Here is a 17161-nt window from a genome sequence, read left to right as displayed (position 1 = left end):
AGAACGGAAATCACGAATTGTTCCAAATTTGGAATATACCACTTGTTGCAATTCACCAAACATTGAGTAACCAGAGACAATGGCGGAGATCCCAAATCCATGTAAGTTTGTGAGTTCAATAAGGTCATTGCTGCAACCATGTCTACTTGTAGTCTGAGCACTTTGTCCATCACTCAAACTTCGATAAACAGTTTGTTATGATTTGTAAGCAATGAAGACACACAATTAACATCGATGTCCATGACTGCAGGAAGGCACTCAGAACCACACACAGACATTATATGTCCTTCTTTTTTTCCTACAGCTGTCGCAAGTTGTCCTGTGCTTAGGGCACGTGACCCTGTAATGTTGTATGCAACAGTGTGGGCAAGATGGAAGCCCAGAGCACTACCATTGTTGTGGTTGTGGTGGCTTTTTATGTTTGGCCAATAACTGACTGACAATCGATCACCAACAGCATGTGATACCTTGAAAGATTGAGCAATACTTACACTTCAGCCAAAGATGAATCCTCCCACTGTAGTAGGCGCTGACACACTTCCTTGTCAGGAATGAACCAAATGATGACATCACAGATGTCAGAATCAGCAGAGGAATCATGATAAGCATCAGTAACAAACTGACATTTGAAACTGAAGGCGAGGAGTTTGGCCACTCAGGTCTGGAAGACCCGGTGAGGCTGTTTACAACAACTATAGAACTCCACATGTGCTGCAATCACATGCATGTGTTTACGGTGATAATTTGACAACATAAAATGTATGTTCCTAGAACAGGGCTAAATGGCACAACAACTGGTATGTCTGAAGAGAAAGCCAAGAAAGGAAAAAGCCTTGTAGATGATAGCATCACTGGCACCAAAAGCGAGGAAGTGTTGCTGAAGCTGTTTCTTCTAAACCTCCCAATATTCGACTCTATCATCATAGGTGGGAAAGGGCGGCAGGTACACTGTTGACATGGAGTCTGCATAGTTAACATGACCAACAAACTCATGACAGCAACCACAACAACTAGCTGCTCTGCTTGATTAGAGACTGGAGCACTGCCTCCAGCGACAGGAGAACTGAAGGAACAACCACATAGACTGAGCACACAGAAGTGAACATCACACTCATCACCAATTGCATCGTGCTGTAAGACACAAACAACAGCATGGATATAATGAATATAAGTTTATTCTTCTTCCACATACAAGTGAACAACAGTCAAGAACACAGTCTCTAACATAGAAACAATCCACGTACTGATATAAGCAGTGGCTGACAATAAGTAAGATCAGAATATGGCTGACAATAAGTAAGATCAGAATATGAGACCAGGTGCCTGTTGCACTGCACTTATAAAGAGGAGAGCTCTGGTACACAGCACAGAGAATGCTATGCCTTGTGCGAAAGTCACCAGGCCCACCGCAGATGGCTTCTGGTGGCCGGCCCGTGCAGATGCCATTTGCAGGATACACGAAGTATAGCGTACCAGCGGCCTGGTGCCACGGCACATATTCAAGTATTGTGTACACGATTATAGCAATAACAATACAGAATTATTTGTAGAACATTATTTTCAACACATGTATGATTCTAGAAACAAAGGTAGCTTCATTCCTAATTTTTTTAACCACTCTGTGTATTAACATTTATTAATTGATTGTTTTTATACATAACAATCCAGAATTAATTACAATAAAATATTTTCAGCACAAGTATGATACTAGAAACAAAAGTAATTCCGTGCTTAACATCTTATAGATTAAAACTCTACTCCCAGACACATTGTTATGAACATTTACGATAAATTAGAAGTGAAAACCAAAAACCTTCAGAGTATAGAACCAGATTTTCTGAAAAGAAAATACATCCTATACTTGTGCAAAAAGTTATATTATTCAGTCACAAAACTTTTAAATGGTGTTAAAATTTTCTTTGTAGAGTAACATAATAAACTTGCACTGATGGTTGTAAATTAAGATTAATTTCAGTTTTCTTTTCACACATTGTATGTGTCATATACTGATGAGTCTTCTGCACAATTAAACCCAATAGCTGAATGAATAAAATATGCATGTATGTAGTTAGGTAATAAAATTCCGATTCACCCAATCCCCTCTTCTTCTTGTATTTGATGTAAACCTTTATATCTATGCTTCAGGATAATCATATATGAAATATAAACTTAGATTGCATCTATTTTTCCTTTTTTTACACAAGTAGTTCATTTAAATTTTTATAACAAGATTCAGTCTGGAATTCAACCACTTTAACACTGAATACAAATGTATAAAAGTAAGTGTACAGTCTATTCCTACCAGAAACAATACGCCAATGAATAATAGGTTTACTAGAATTCAAAAATCTGTAAAGTTATGGGCAACTTGTAATATCCACTTTCGTTTCTAAGAAAGATTTTTAGCTAACAAGAGTTCTATAAGAACTCCCTTCACACTTAAAGAAGCAGCCCCTATTCATACATCATTCATGTTACATCCCTGATTCAGTATAAATAGAAGTAGTGAAATAGTATAAAATTTTATATTATGCTAAGGCAGTGCTTTGTGTGTGGATGGCTGCAAGGGAAGGATGGGAGTTTAATTAATTCATCATAATCAATGTTTTTAGAAAACCTGTAACTGTGTTATTAAAGATTTCACAATAAAACACAGCACTGGTCACGTTTTTGTCCTTGTATGTAGCATTATGCATGTCGCAATATGATTATTTTATGTTTTGTCTGAATGCAGTAGAAGTGCTAAAAGTCAAGTGCATGGCAAGACAGGGTAGAACAAAACACACACAAACATCACATAAAATACCAATGCAAATAGTTGCTCTTGATAATGTAAATAAATTGCTGAAATGTGTCATGTTATGCATGAGTGCAAAACATAACTGGAACAGTGCTTTATGATTAATGTTTAAGGATGGGAGTGTTGATTGAGGGACAAGGGAGGATAAACAAAGATACACACAGTTATATTTCTGTAACCACTATAGTGGCAACAGACATCTGTCCTTACATATGAGGGGTTGTCATAAAGTTTTAATTATCACCTACAAAAAAATTAAGTTAAATATTCAACTTTTTGTTTGTTTCAGTTACATATCTGCAGACCTGGTACACATTGAAATCACTGAGCAGTAGCACCACAGCATGCCGTTAAGAGTAGCCAAAATAGAAGGGCACAGCCCTCTGATAAGATGGAGATGGGCAGAGCTGAGATGGAGACGGGCACAGCCATTTTGCTTTGGCTCCTACAGAGGAGGGCTATAATACTGTGGCTCATTGATTTCAGCATTGCTATGAGTGCAGACATGTAACATTACACAAAAATAAAATATGTAACTTCGTTAAAACTTTATAATCCTCCCTCACCCCCATACTTCATGTTGTTTGTGTAATTATGATTTGAAATTAAAATAGGTGTAAAAGATAGGTGAAACTGAAAGCAATCATGAAATTCATTTCTGCTGGAAATTAAAGGGATAACTAAGCACACCCTCATCCAATAGTTGAATTTTCATCAATATCCCCTTATCACTTCACTTTCCAAGACAGTGTACTAAAGCCTGAAACTGAACCAAAAAAAATACTATGGAACATGGTGATTGCAGAAACTAGGCCACTGCTTCACAACTTCATTGTCAAACTGCTGATGACAAAAGTGATTCCCCACAGTATGAGTTGGTATTCTGTTTGATGTGCAGCCAGAATGTATGTGCTGTGACTGAAATATTACAAGTACAAAAGAACCATCACACTAATACATAACGCACACAATATCATACCTGTTTTTGACGTGTACTGCTAAATACTGCTTTAGCATATTGCTCCATTTGCATACTGTGTTAAGTAAAGCTTGTTTAAATGGACGCAAGTTTACACGAAACCAACTAGAAAATATTTTTTCTGTATCCATCCCTTCTATCTCCATATATAGATTTTCATAATGATCGATCTGAAATAGAACAATTCCAATCAGCAATTTACAGGAAAAGCACAGTAGAATCTAAAATGTAACAGAGATAAAGTTGTATTGCCTACAACATGTGACAGCCCCACTATTTCTAGAAAGATGATACAGAATTCTGTGACAAGAAGTCGATAATACTCTGGCTGCTGAAAAAGGGAAAAGCACTTTCAAAAATTGCAAAATCACTATCACCAGGGAAATGCACTTTTCTCAAACAAAGTCTGATATTGATTACACAAGACAACCATTTGACAATCACCAAATAATGCATTTGCTAGCACACTGTAGATCGTGCTAAGACCAACAAGGCCTGAGGAGTCACCCAACAGTTGCTTCCAACTGTATCCTGTATTCACCTGACAGCAGGTCAGATTTACGTACACCTATATATGCACTCTGTTGGTAACAATATTGTACATGGAGACAGTTACATAAGTATCATTCTATCCCATTGACTTGTACTGGAACAAACACCACTCTATACAGCTCAAAAGGAGCTATGATGTACATAATTACAATACCAGATGAAAAAATGACATTCATTGCTCCACGTTAAGGTTGTCTTTAGCAAAAAAAATGGTTGCACAATGTGGCAACAAAATTTTTTGATTACTTACTTACAAGGGAACCTCCCCATCGCACCCCCCTCAGATTTAGTTATAAGTTGGCACAGTGGATAGGCCTTGAAAAACTGAACACAGATCAATCGATAAAACAGGAAGAAGTTTTGTCGAACTATGAAAAAAAAAATAAGTAAAATATACAAATTGAGTAGTCGATGTGTAACATAAGATGCATGAAGGACAATATGATCTGAGGAGCGCCATGGTCTTGTGGTTAGCGTAAACAACTGCGGTACGAGAGGACCTCGGTTCAAGTCTTCCCTCGAGTAAAAATTTTAACTTTTTTATTTTCTAGGAACTGACGTGTGTCAATTATCAAAGTTCAGGCACTCACACAATCAACTTCGCTCTCAAAAATTCCAGGACATGTTCAGATTTGCTTGGACATATGCAGGATTTGACGGTCTACACACGGAAAAAATTGGAAAACGTTAAAAACTTATGTTTTGACAGAGCACAGGGAAAACTGTGTGACTGTGAAACTGTTGCATTCATTTGTTGCAGTTTATGTGACAAAACTCTTATGTTTTCATCACTTTTTTGGGAGTTATTCTCACATCCACAAGAAAACCTAAATTGGGCAAGATAGAAGATCTTTTTACCCATTCGCCAAGTGTACAAGTTAGGTGGGTCGACAACATATTTTTGTCATGTGACGCACATGCCGTCACCAGTGTCGTATAGAATATATCAGACGTGTTTTCCTGTGGAGGAATCGGTTGACCTATGACCTTGCGATCAAATGTTTTTGGTTCCCATTGGAGAGGAACGTACTTTCGTCTACTAATCGCACGGTTTTGCGGTGCGGTCGCAAAACACAGACAATGAATTTATTACAGTGAACAGAGACGTCAATGAACGAACTGACAGATCATAACTTTGCGAAAATAAATAAAGTAAAATTTTCAACCGAGGGAAGACTTGAACCAAAGACCTCTCGTTCCGCAGTTCTTCACACTAACCACGGAACCACCGTGCTCCTGCGCTGACAGCCTGCTTAATATTGCTTATCTTGCACATGGACTACTCAGTTTGTATATTTTACTTATTTTTTCCATAGTTCCACACAACTTCTTCCCGTTTTCTTGATTGATCTGTGTTCAGTTTTTCAAGGCCTGTCCACTGTGCCAACTTATAACTAAATCTGAGGGGGGTGCGATGGGGAGGTTCCCTTGTTAGTGATACAAAATGTCTGACAGCAAAGTAAAATCTGAAAACAAACTGAAAAAGTTTCTCGTTGACAAGTCCTCCTATTCTGTAGATGAGCTCCACTGGAATGTGTAAAAGGAGGGTGTATAAGAATTACAAACTCTCTCTCTCTCTCTCTCTCTCTCTCTCTCTCTCTCACACACACACACACACACACACACACACACACACAACTTCAAGATGTTCAGCATGCAGCCATGTTTACAAATTAATTGATGATGTGAATGTAAAATGACTCATTCCACATCATTACAATTTACAGTACAAAATGAGCCATGGAATATGAAACTAATTAATTAACCTGAATTCATAACATATATCTTTATGTCAAGCACAACATCTTTCTCGTAGAATACCTCATGTTGAGCACTTCTGTGGTTCTGTCAAACTGATTAAACTATCCTCTGACACCTCATACAGATCTTCTTTCAATTTTTTCCATCTCTTCCACCAATTTAATGTCATACATAATCACACAGGATGGGCACTAGTAAGGAACTGTCAAGACAATACGTTTTTCTTTCATACTTCATGATCTCTTTTGTGGATGATCCCAAATCCAGATTTTTATGTTCATCCTAAATCATTCTAGATAAATACAATTATGAAATACACAACTGAGACTCAGCCCAATTTGTTGAACAGCAATGGTACAGTTAACCAACATAAAAATCTTTTTGATCAATTTATACAACTGCCTCACATTTGGCTATATTGATGGCCACATGCCAGTCTCTACAATGAGTGATGAGCAGTTCTTTCCATATCTTTTATGCAACTCAGGTGTCTGCACATAGAGAAAGTAATGTCATTGATATCTATGTTTTGGATAATAATACCATGTTTACATGTCTATTAGGCAGAATGGATTTCTGTTGGTTTTAGAACAGATACTCTAGAACAATTAGCCCCCCCCCCCCCCCACACACACACACACACAAACATACATACACCATTTAATAAAAAAATTAAAACTAAATAATAATAAAAAAACTGATGGCAAAATAATCAAACAATGGAAAATCCAGGGTGGAATGTAACAATGTATGAACAGGACAGTTGCCACTCACCATATAGTAGACATGCTGAATCGCAGAAAGGCACAACAAAAAGACTGTCAAATGTGTGTGTGTTGGGGGGGGGGGGGGGGGGTGAGTGGATGCTGTCTACTTTTGACAAAGGCCTTGTTGGCCAAAAGCTAACTTTCTGACAGTCTTTTTGTTGTGCCTTTCTGTGACTCAGCATCTCCACTATATGATGAATAAAACTGATGAACTTTACAAGAAGACAAAAGAGACAAAATTCCTCTAGAACTAGTTCGTAAGGTTTATTATGCATGTCTGGAGGCAACTATGGCCATGTTTGTGCCTGCATGTGTTTCTCTATCTGAAAAAGTACTTTGTCCAATAGCTAAAACTCTAAAAGCCTACTGTTAAATGTAACTGTCTGCTGTTCAACACATCCTCTCTGTTGTCAGGTTGGTCTCCCACAACCTGGGGTTCTGGGTGACTTTTCCAAACTCTATCCCTAAACTTCTTCAGTTCCTTTCCCTTCACCCCTCTTCCTTCCACTTCAACCCTTCTGCTGGAAGAAGGAGCCACTAGCTCCAAAAGCTTGAATAGGTAAAACCTTTTTTTTTATTTGTGTATTCCTCTGCTGTCACTTGGTGAGTAGATTTTTATCTATCCAATTACTTCATACTGTCACAAACCTACACTATAGGGAAGACTTTATGGGAAGGATTTGTGAATGAATGTATGGCTGTTAACAAACCCTCACTGCTCACTGCATGATGAGTCAATATTTGCAGCCCTCCAGATTAAATAAAGAGTCACACAAATACTGAATGACAGCTGGATGATAAAATTGGGTTAAGGGGCCTGCCGCCATGTGATCACTACAAGAAACTGTCCTGCTGATCCCAGGTCTCGAGATTCAGAGGCACTGTGCTGAGACTGCTGTGAACACACCTCTGCCCAGCTTAGTGTTGTTCATGTGTCTTGTCAAACCCTTAATGGTCTGAAAGGATTGTGTTCAATGGGTAGTTTTGTCAAGAGGCACTAATGACTAATGCAGGTACCTAGAGCATCAGTATTGCAACCTCGGTGAATGAATGTTGGGAATAGTAAACTGGGCACAATCAGTCAATAGCTGCAGCCCATGGGGCAAACCAAGCAACTTCTGTGTCCACGCCATGCAAAATGAAGTCTGGCTAAAGCACAACAACAAAGGTCCTAGGAACACAAATGCTGCTTCCATTTTCTATTTAGGGACAATAAATTTTGGAGCTTTGGGCCACGTTGTTTGACACAACCCAAGGCTTCAACATTAGTTATTGGCAGTATTTGTCACAGCAGCTGTCTCTATAAAGTGTGTCTGTTTTGCTGTAGTTTTTTTTACATGCTGCTTCTAGAAGTAAGCAGCGACAATATTTTTTCCTTTATTTTGTTGCTTATTTTTGCAAAAGCTAGGTTCAAGGTTCAGAAGTAGATATGGCTAAAGCTCGTGGCCAGTGTGAGGTCTCAATGGAAAAAGTGGCCGATGTCCACAAACAACTGAAAGCTGTATCAGAAACTGAAAATTGAATATATCCTGAAGCATCAAGAGAAAAATGGGGGGGGGGGGGGTGCGGGGGGGGGGGGGGGGGGAATTTTTAGAAGGAGGCCAAGACTCAAGTACAGTCAACAGGTTCAAATGGATGTAAACTGCAGCATTTATGCACTGCTGAAGAGGCTGGCATGGGACCTTTGCTAATTGTGCCAGTGATGCAGTGATAAGGCAGTCTCCTGTAGTTGTAAAAACATCCTGGAGATTGCCAGTTACTCCTGTGGCACGTGATACTGACTGGCAGGTCATACCTAGATCTGGAGATATTTCACAGGCAACAATGTAAGCAGCAAATAGCTGAGAGGTTAGTCCCATGTACCTAACAAACAGGCATTGCCTTCTGCTGATAATAAGACACAGCAAAAAGGTATTACCTTTCCATTCAAACTCCTCCAACATATATGAGCCACCACAGAAAGGAAAAATGAAGCACTTTATGTGTTAGGTGTGTGATGGTCCCCACCATTGAAATGGCATCCTGTGCAGGAAAAAACCATATGTGCACTCAGTGTGTGTCTCAGAAGGAAGCTGCAATCAGTTCTAGATCATCATCCGTGTTGGCACCAAATTTTCACAACCCCATATGAAATCCTTGTCATTACGTTACATTTGTTGTATTCCATGGGTATCATGGACGGTGGTTTCTGTAACGTGGAAATAATTTTAAGTTCAACATTTTATTTTAATTAACTATAACACAGTGACTTGACTTACTGAAGAATATTTTGTTGCATTGCTTACTCTAATAATAAAAAACCTAAAACATTAATAAGGTAAACAAATTACTACAAGTGCAGTGAGTAATATTCTTAAGAACTTAGTTGTTAAAGGCTGACTTATTCACAGTAAAGTTCCAGAATCCAAGCCTTTTAGAAAGAAGTTGTCTCCATATCATATAAGGAACTAAGAGTTAGTTGAAACCCATAGTACGGAGTAGGGAATTTTTTGACAGAAGGTGAATATGCAGGTGTTTAGAAGTGATAGTCAATAATTCACATATGGAAAGTAAAGGCCAAAAGTAGCTAAAAAGCTGTAATGATCATGGGTCTGCAAATCAACCGTTGCTGAGGTATCACATTAATTCGAGTTGGGAGCCAACAGTAAACACCCTGGATATTACTTTGGTATTTCAAGTTTCGGTTCAACTGTTTATTTATGCACGCACAATTACTTGCCTTTTCCCCTCTGTGCACAGTGATGTACCAGCCTCACACTCAGTTATGAACATGAAGGCACTATGGACAGAGGTTACACCAATGAAGAGTAGAAGAAGCTTTTCCTCTCTGCAAGCAACCCGACAGCCGTACATTTAGCCAGTTACATCAGCACCTTAGAGAAACTGGGAGCTTTGGACACCAGGTATGAGAAGGTCGACCGACATCCATAATACCCAATGTTGAAGAAAGGGTGTTACACATTGTCCACGGATGTCCGAGTACTTCAACATGGAGGTTTGCTACCCAAGACTATGTCCTGAGTCACAGTAGTGTGTGGTGTATTTTATATTGGCAAGCACTCCACCCATACCATCTCCAGTGTCCAGTGAGTGCAAGGCCTCAAAACTGCAGACTTCTCTCATAGAGAGAATTTCTGCCAATGAGTGCAACAACAATGTACTCTGAATTCCCTGTTTGTAAGCAATATTCGATTCATGGATGAGGCTAGATTTACCCATGACAGTATTTTAACAACATAACTGTCACATCTGGGTCAATGTTAATCCCAATGCAGCACACGTATTATGACAACAACAACATTATTTGTTGAATGTCTCGACAGTACTGCTTGGAGACCACATAATTGGACCACACTTCCTACTACAGAAACTAATCGGACAGCAGTACATGTGGTTTCTGTGGACTGTGCTTCCAGATGCACATGATGATGTCCCACTGAAACAATGCCTCAACATGTGGTTCATGCATGATGGTGCTCCAGCACACATTTTCTTTTACGAGTGTGCCGGCTTCTAACTCCTAACTCGAACATATGGTCAACATTGGATAGGAAGATGAGGGCCTGTGCCATGGCCTCCAAGGTATCCAGATTTAAATCTCATGTATTTCTCTCTCTCTCTCTCTCTCTCTCTCTGTGTGTGTGTGTGTGTGTGTGTGTGTGTGTGTGTGTGTGTGTGTGTGTTCATGTCAAAAACCTGGTCTATGCTACTAAGGTTCAACTCTCTTGAGGAATTACACTTGCAGCATGGTAGCATTCGGAGAATACTCCAAAATAAGGCTACTATATTCTCACTAAAAAGGGAATGCAGGGAAACTAATTGAAAAACTTAATGGTAATTTGTGCAATTATCAGAGCAGGCCTATGCAGAAAGTTTACATTAATTTCCACTGTCAGTTTTTGGTGAGAGGTCCATCAGGAAACCCTAGAAAGTTCTGTTCATGTGTTAAGTCAATGACTGGATCCCTACCTTCAATCTTAATTTATTATGGATTAGTTTAGTATTGAAATTTAAGACAACAGACAGAAAGATAAAATACTAAATTCTACATTCTAAATATATTCATGCATGAGAATACTATCATACAAAATAAAGCATTAAAATTGGAGATGACTGGAGTATGCCAACATACTGAATCTGGTCTTCTGAAATTGTTTCACTATGCAAGATCGTAATACGATACCTCTTTTCAATCATGGCATGAATACTGAAATGCCAGATACTGAGATAAGTGTTGGAAATTAGAAAATCAACTAAAACTGCTCAACTGTAGAACTCTGTTTGTACAAGGAATCAAGAGTAGCATAGACAACAGCACCCAGGTTGATGCTATGTTTCTCATCGTCCAGAAGGCATTCACTTAGTGAACAAAATACAAGTTTACCAAGTATCTTACCATATTTGTGGCTGGATTCAGGACTTTTTTGCATATAGAACTCAATGCATCTTCTTAATGGAATACAATCAACAAACAGATATAAAGATCATTTCAGGAATACTATAACACAAAACCATGAGACTGTACGCTGTTGTTTACAGGAAGGTTCAAAATGCTAGAAGACTGTAATGAAATGCAGGAAGACCTGCAGAGAATCGATGGCTGGTGCAGATGTTGGCAGAGCAACATGATTTGCTACATTGGTCATGTGTAAATAAAGAGGTTTGATACTACAATTCTGAGCTAAAGAAACTGTGTGATAAGTTTAGCCATGTACATTTGCTACACATACATCAAATGAACTGTGATGGACATCCAAGACATGGAAGCCACATAAACCAAAAGAGAAAGGCCAAGCTACTTTTCCACATAAGTGAACTGTGCAACAAAAATAATAAGGAAGAGAATGCACTTGTTCTGGACTACAACCACAAGGACCTTATGCTAATGTCAAAGATGTACAGGGTGGCGCAGATGGATCGGGTGGTTTTAAAATACTTGTCAAACTGTCAATTGTAAAGGTATTGGATTGAAATAAAGTGCAAAACGTGTAGTTACAATGGAAGTTTATTAACAAAAAAATAGTAATGTTAGTTTTTAAAAATTACATCCATCAAATGCTCTCCTTCTCGAGCGACGCATTCTTGGAGTCGGTCCTTAACGTTCCGCATTGCCCGCTCAAGCACATCACCAGGAATTTATGTGATTTCGGTGTGAATTGCTGCCTTCAACTCCTGAATGGTCCGGGGTTTGTTCATGTAGACCCTTGCTTTTAAATAGCCCCATAAGAAAAAGTCACATACCGTGAGGTCCGGCGAGCGAGGGGGCCAATGGACATCTCCATTACGGGAAATCAAACGGCCAGGGAACAGAGCGCGTACAGCTTGCATTGATATCCTAGCAGTATGTGCAGTTGCCCCGTCTTGTTGGAACCACATATTGCCCATGTCGTAATTGTTCTCTTCAAGTTGTGGGAGAAGAAAATCTTCAATCATGTTCACATAATGCTGCGAATTAACAGTAACCGCCTGCTCCCTTTCATTTTCAAAAAAGTAAGGACCAATTATCCCTACCTTAGAAACCCCACACCAAACCGTCACTTTGTCACTATGGAGAGGCCGTTGGTGTAGATCTCTTGGGTTAGTGTCGGCCCAGTAACGGCAATTTTGCTTGTTTACGTATCCGTTAATGTGAAAGTGAGCCTCGTCAGACATCATGATAATCAGGTTTACATCTTCCAATAACTCCAACATCTGTTGGCTAAACTGAAGCCTTTGAAGATGGTCTGTTGGGAGAATCTTCTGTACCAACAGGATTTTATAGGGGTGGAATTTCAGTTCTTCGTTAAGAATCCTTTGAAGGCTCCGACGTGACATTCCAAGAGCTTGAGCACGACGTCTCGTTGATCGACGTGGGCTCGCAGTGACATCGCGTCTCACACGCTCCACGTTCTCAGGCGTTGTTATTGTTGGCGGTCTAGGCGTCCATTTTGGAGCACATGAACCAGTAGTGCGGAAATTATGCACCCAACTCAATATCGTATCTCGCTTAGGAACACTACCGCGAGGTGGGATGTTGAAACGCCGGCGAAAGGCACGCGTCACAGCAACAATTGACTCGTTATTGCGTATGAACTCTTCCACTGCGAAAACACGATGCTCAACGGACCACGTAGCCATCGCGACTGACTGCCAGCCTGCAACTGAAACTTCCCGTCCCCCCCCACCACAGGACGAAGTCGCCGAACACCTGGCTCCCCCCCTCCAGACGTACAGTCCACTTCAAAACCACCCGATCCATCTGCGCCACCCTGTAGTTTGGAAGTGCCTAAATCCCATTCACTCAAAGAAAAGCCAAGGGTTCGAAACAAGTGATCAATCATTGAAGGACAGTCCTAAAAACCCAGTTTTTTGCAATAGGTTATTGTAAAAAAAAGTAATTTCAATAAATGTGATTCATTGAAGGCGCTAAATCATCAAGAAGAGATAACAACCTTAAAACTGATGCACTTAAATGAGCAATATATCGGAAACAAACTAGACATGTTGCAAATATTAATACAGGGCACTTGCCACATGTATTAATAAAAACTGAACATGGCCAAGAATTTTGAATCACCAGAGAACACACTCACAAATTCCCTCAACCAACTCTCCAGCTACTACAATATAAACCAAATCCCACAAAGACACAAGTACGTGCGTTTCATCTGAGAAACTGGGAAGCTGATCACAGATTAAAGATAGTACGGTCAGTGTTGAATTGGAACACTGAGTTCCCTACATATCTAGAAGTGACATGTTTGTAATAGAGTTCTTACTTTCAAGAAGCACTGCATGAACTGAAAGTCAAAATTTCCATCAGAAATAGTCTCCCATGGAAACTGGGAAGATCGATAAAAATGAGGTAGTCAACCTGAAACTCTATGTGCCTATGTAACAGCACTATGTTATTCTGCAGCAGAGTATACATATCCTGTTTGGCACAATTCAACACATGCTAAACAAATGGAAATAGGTTTCAATCACACCTGCAGAATCGTAACGGGTTACTTGAAATTCACTCCAGTGAAATGACTTTACCACTTCACAGCAATAGCACCATCTCCTGTTTGAAAAGAAATAACCACAAATGTGGAAAGAAAGAAAGTGGAGCAGGAGAGAATGCGTCTTCTCTATGGGCGTGAACCACACCTGCAATGACAGAAGTCAAGGAGGAGTTTCCTAAGAACATCGACGGTACTTGGAGCCAAAAAAGCTAGGTTACAACTATGGAAGGCTGTGACTTACCATCCACCCTGGCTGAAACAGAATTTCAGAAACTCTGCCCCCTAGCTACAATGAGAAACAGATGACTTGGAGGTCCTTTAACAAATTAAAATCTGGAGTTGGAAGATCAAAAGGTTAATTAGCAAGACAGGGCTACACTGGTCAAGATGATGATCAGTGTGACTGTAGAGAAGACCAGACTGTTCATCATTTGCTTCAATGCCAATTGTTTCCAGCCTCTTGCACAGAAAGTGAACTTCATCAAGGAGCAGAAAATGCGTTGTAAGTGGCCAAGTTTTCAGCAAAAGTAATGTAGTCATAACTGTGTATACAATATGTATATTTATGATACAAGAGTAAATGTTGTTGTTGTTGTTGTGGTCTTCAGTCCTGAGACTGGTTTGATGCAGCTCTCCATGCTACTCTATCCTGTGCAAGCTTTTTCATCTCCCAGTACCTACTGCAACCTACATCCTTCTGAACCTGCTTAGTGTATTCATCTCTTGGTCTCCCTCTACGATTTTTACCCTCCACGCTGCACTCCAATACTAAATTGGTGATCCCTTGATGCCTCAGAACATGTCCTACCAACCGATCCCTTCTTCTGATCAAATTGTGCCATAAACTTCTCTTCTCCCCAATCCTATTCAATACTTCCTCATTAGTTATGTGATCTACCCATCTAATCTTCAGCATTCTTCTGTAGCACCACATTTCGAAAGCTTCTATTCTCTTCTTGTCCAAACTATTTATCGTCCATGTTTCACTTCCATACATGGCTACACTCCATACAAATACTTTCAGAAAGGACTTCCTGACACTTAAATCTATACTCGATGTTAACAAATTTCTCTTCTTCAGAAACGCTTTCCTTGCCATTGCCAGTCTACATTTTATATCCTCTCTACTTCGACCATCATCAGTTATTTTGCTCCCCAAATAGCAAAACTCCTTTACTACTTTAAGTGTCTCATTTCCTAATCTAATTCCCTCAGCATCACCCGACTTAATTAGACTACATTCCATTATCCTTGTTTTGCTTTTGTTGATGTTCATCTTATATCCTCCTTTCAAGACACTGTCCATTCCATTCAACTGCTCTTCCAAGTCCTTTGCTGTCTCTGACAGAATTACAATGTCATCGGCGAACCTCAAAGTTTTTATTTCTTCTCCATGAATTTTAATACCTACTCCGAATTTTTCTTTTGTTTCCTTTACTGCTTGCTCAATATACAGATTGAACAACATCGGGGAGAGGCTACAACCCTGTCTTACTCCCTTCCCAACCACTGCTTCCCTTTCATGTCCCTCGACTCTTATAACTGCCATCTGGTTTCTGTACAAATTGTAAATAGCCTTTCGCTCCCTGTATTTTACCCCTGCCACCTTTAGAGTTTGAAAGAGAGTATTCCAGTCAACATTGTCAAAAGCTTTCTCTAAGTCTACAAATGTTTGCCTTTCCTTAATCTTTCTTCTAAGATAAGTCGTAAGGTCAGTATTACCTCACGTGTTCCAGTGTTTCTACGGAATCCAAACTGATCTTCCCCGAGGTTGGCTTCTACTAGTTTTTCCATTCGTCTGTAAAGAATTCGTGTTAGTATTTTGCAGCTGTGACTTATTAAACTGATAGTTCGGTAATTTTCACATCTGTCAACACCTGCTTTCTTTGGGATTGGAATTATTATATTCTTCTTGAAGTCTGAGGGTATTTCGCCTGTTTCATACATCTTGCTCACCAGATGGTAGAGTTTTGTCAGGACTGGCTCTCCCACGGCCGTCAGTAGTTCCAATGGAATATTGTCTACTCCGGGGGCCTTGTTTCGACTCAGGTCTTTCAGTGCTCTGTCAAACTCTTCACGCAGTATCATATCTCCCATTTCATCTTCATCTACATCCTCTTCCATTTCCATAATATTGTCCTCAAGTACATCGCCCTTGTATAGACCCTCTATATACTCCTTCCACCTTTCTGCTTTCCCTTCTTTGCTTAGAACCGGGTTTCCATCTGAGCTCTTGATATTCATAAAAGAGTAAATAATGGACTAAAATCCAGTGAAATAATGTATTATAGGTTAGAGAGTTACTTACTAGCAAACAGTTATTGTAGGCAAAACCACAAAGGTGGTGGTGTGTTAATTTATATTATTAAGAATACAGCAGTTTTTAAAAAAATCCTTTCTAGGACACCACACCCAAGAAGGATCAGTCAAAATCACAGGTGTTGCACTCCACAATAATAATCATCAGTTAGTGAAGCATAAAGTGATTGGGGTATATCAGCTACCAAATGCTGATGTAGTGTTGAGTACAAATGAATTTAGTAGTGTTCTTGGTGAGACTGGTCCTAACAATCTCACTATATTTGGCAACTTTAATACAGATGCAAATTCAAACAGTACAGTAAACATGAAATTCAGTGATGTATTAAGGTCATATAATCTTCTAAATTTAGTAAGTTCTGGCATTAGACTCATGAACACATCCTCCACAAGAATATATTATGTTATAATCAACAAAATTTTTATAGATATGGCAAATTATAGTAGCTTAGACTGTCAGGTGAGACGAGTACCTAAATTCAGTTGTGCCAAGAATAACAAAAACTGTTCTACAGAAACTAACTGCGAATACATTAAACATTAGCGTCCTTAAATACAAAATAGCAAATGAGAAATGGTATTCCGTGCACAATTTGAAAGGATCTATATCAAATGGAATGAGTTCTACTTAACATTGTGAATCATTATGAATATCGCTGTCATCAGATAAATCCAGAAGGTAGTTAAACATTTCCAAAATGAAAGTAATCCTAGGCAGAGTATATACTAAAGTCACTATCTGCAGGTTTTTAAGGACAAATGCAATCAGGCAAAGAAAACTTTTAAAACTGAAATTGCTAACCCAAGGAAGCAGATCAACAGCAAAGCAATAGAACAGTCTGACAACAAAAGTAAATCACCTTGGCAGCTAACAGATAAATACCACAAAGATTCCAAGAAGATGAACATGGAACTATTTAGCATAACACATGATGGTAACATTATTTAAAAAAACCAAATACTATAAGTAATGTAACTGGATGAATAAAAATCTCTA

The 17161-nt window shown here is 39.2% G+C and overlaps 1 protein-coding gene across 1 annotated transcript in view; it reads right to left on the bottom strand.

The window, feature by feature from the left end:
* The window catches only part of LOC124775330 (dynein beta chain, ciliary-like), a 702744-nt gene that overhangs the window by 395661 nt on the left and 289922 nt on the right, over positions 1 to 17161 (bottom strand). Inside the window, exon 48 of the mRNA XM_047250162.1 lies at positions 3780 to 3949. Within this exon, the coding sequence (XP_047106118.1) occupies positions 3780 to 3949 (170 nt within the window). The remainder of the gene's footprint in view (positions 1 to 3779; positions 3950 to 17161) is intronic.

Source organism: Schistocerca piceifrons, chromosome 2, assembly GCF_021461385.2.
Source record: "Schistocerca piceifrons isolate TAMUIC-IGC-003096 chromosome 2, iqSchPice1.1, whole genome shotgun sequence".
Taxonomy (NCBI): domain Eukaryota; kingdom Metazoa; phylum Arthropoda; class Insecta; order Orthoptera; family Acrididae; genus Schistocerca; species Schistocerca piceifrons.
Note: the sequence above shows the minus strand (reverse complement) of the source record. Positions and strands in the feature narration are given on the sequence as shown.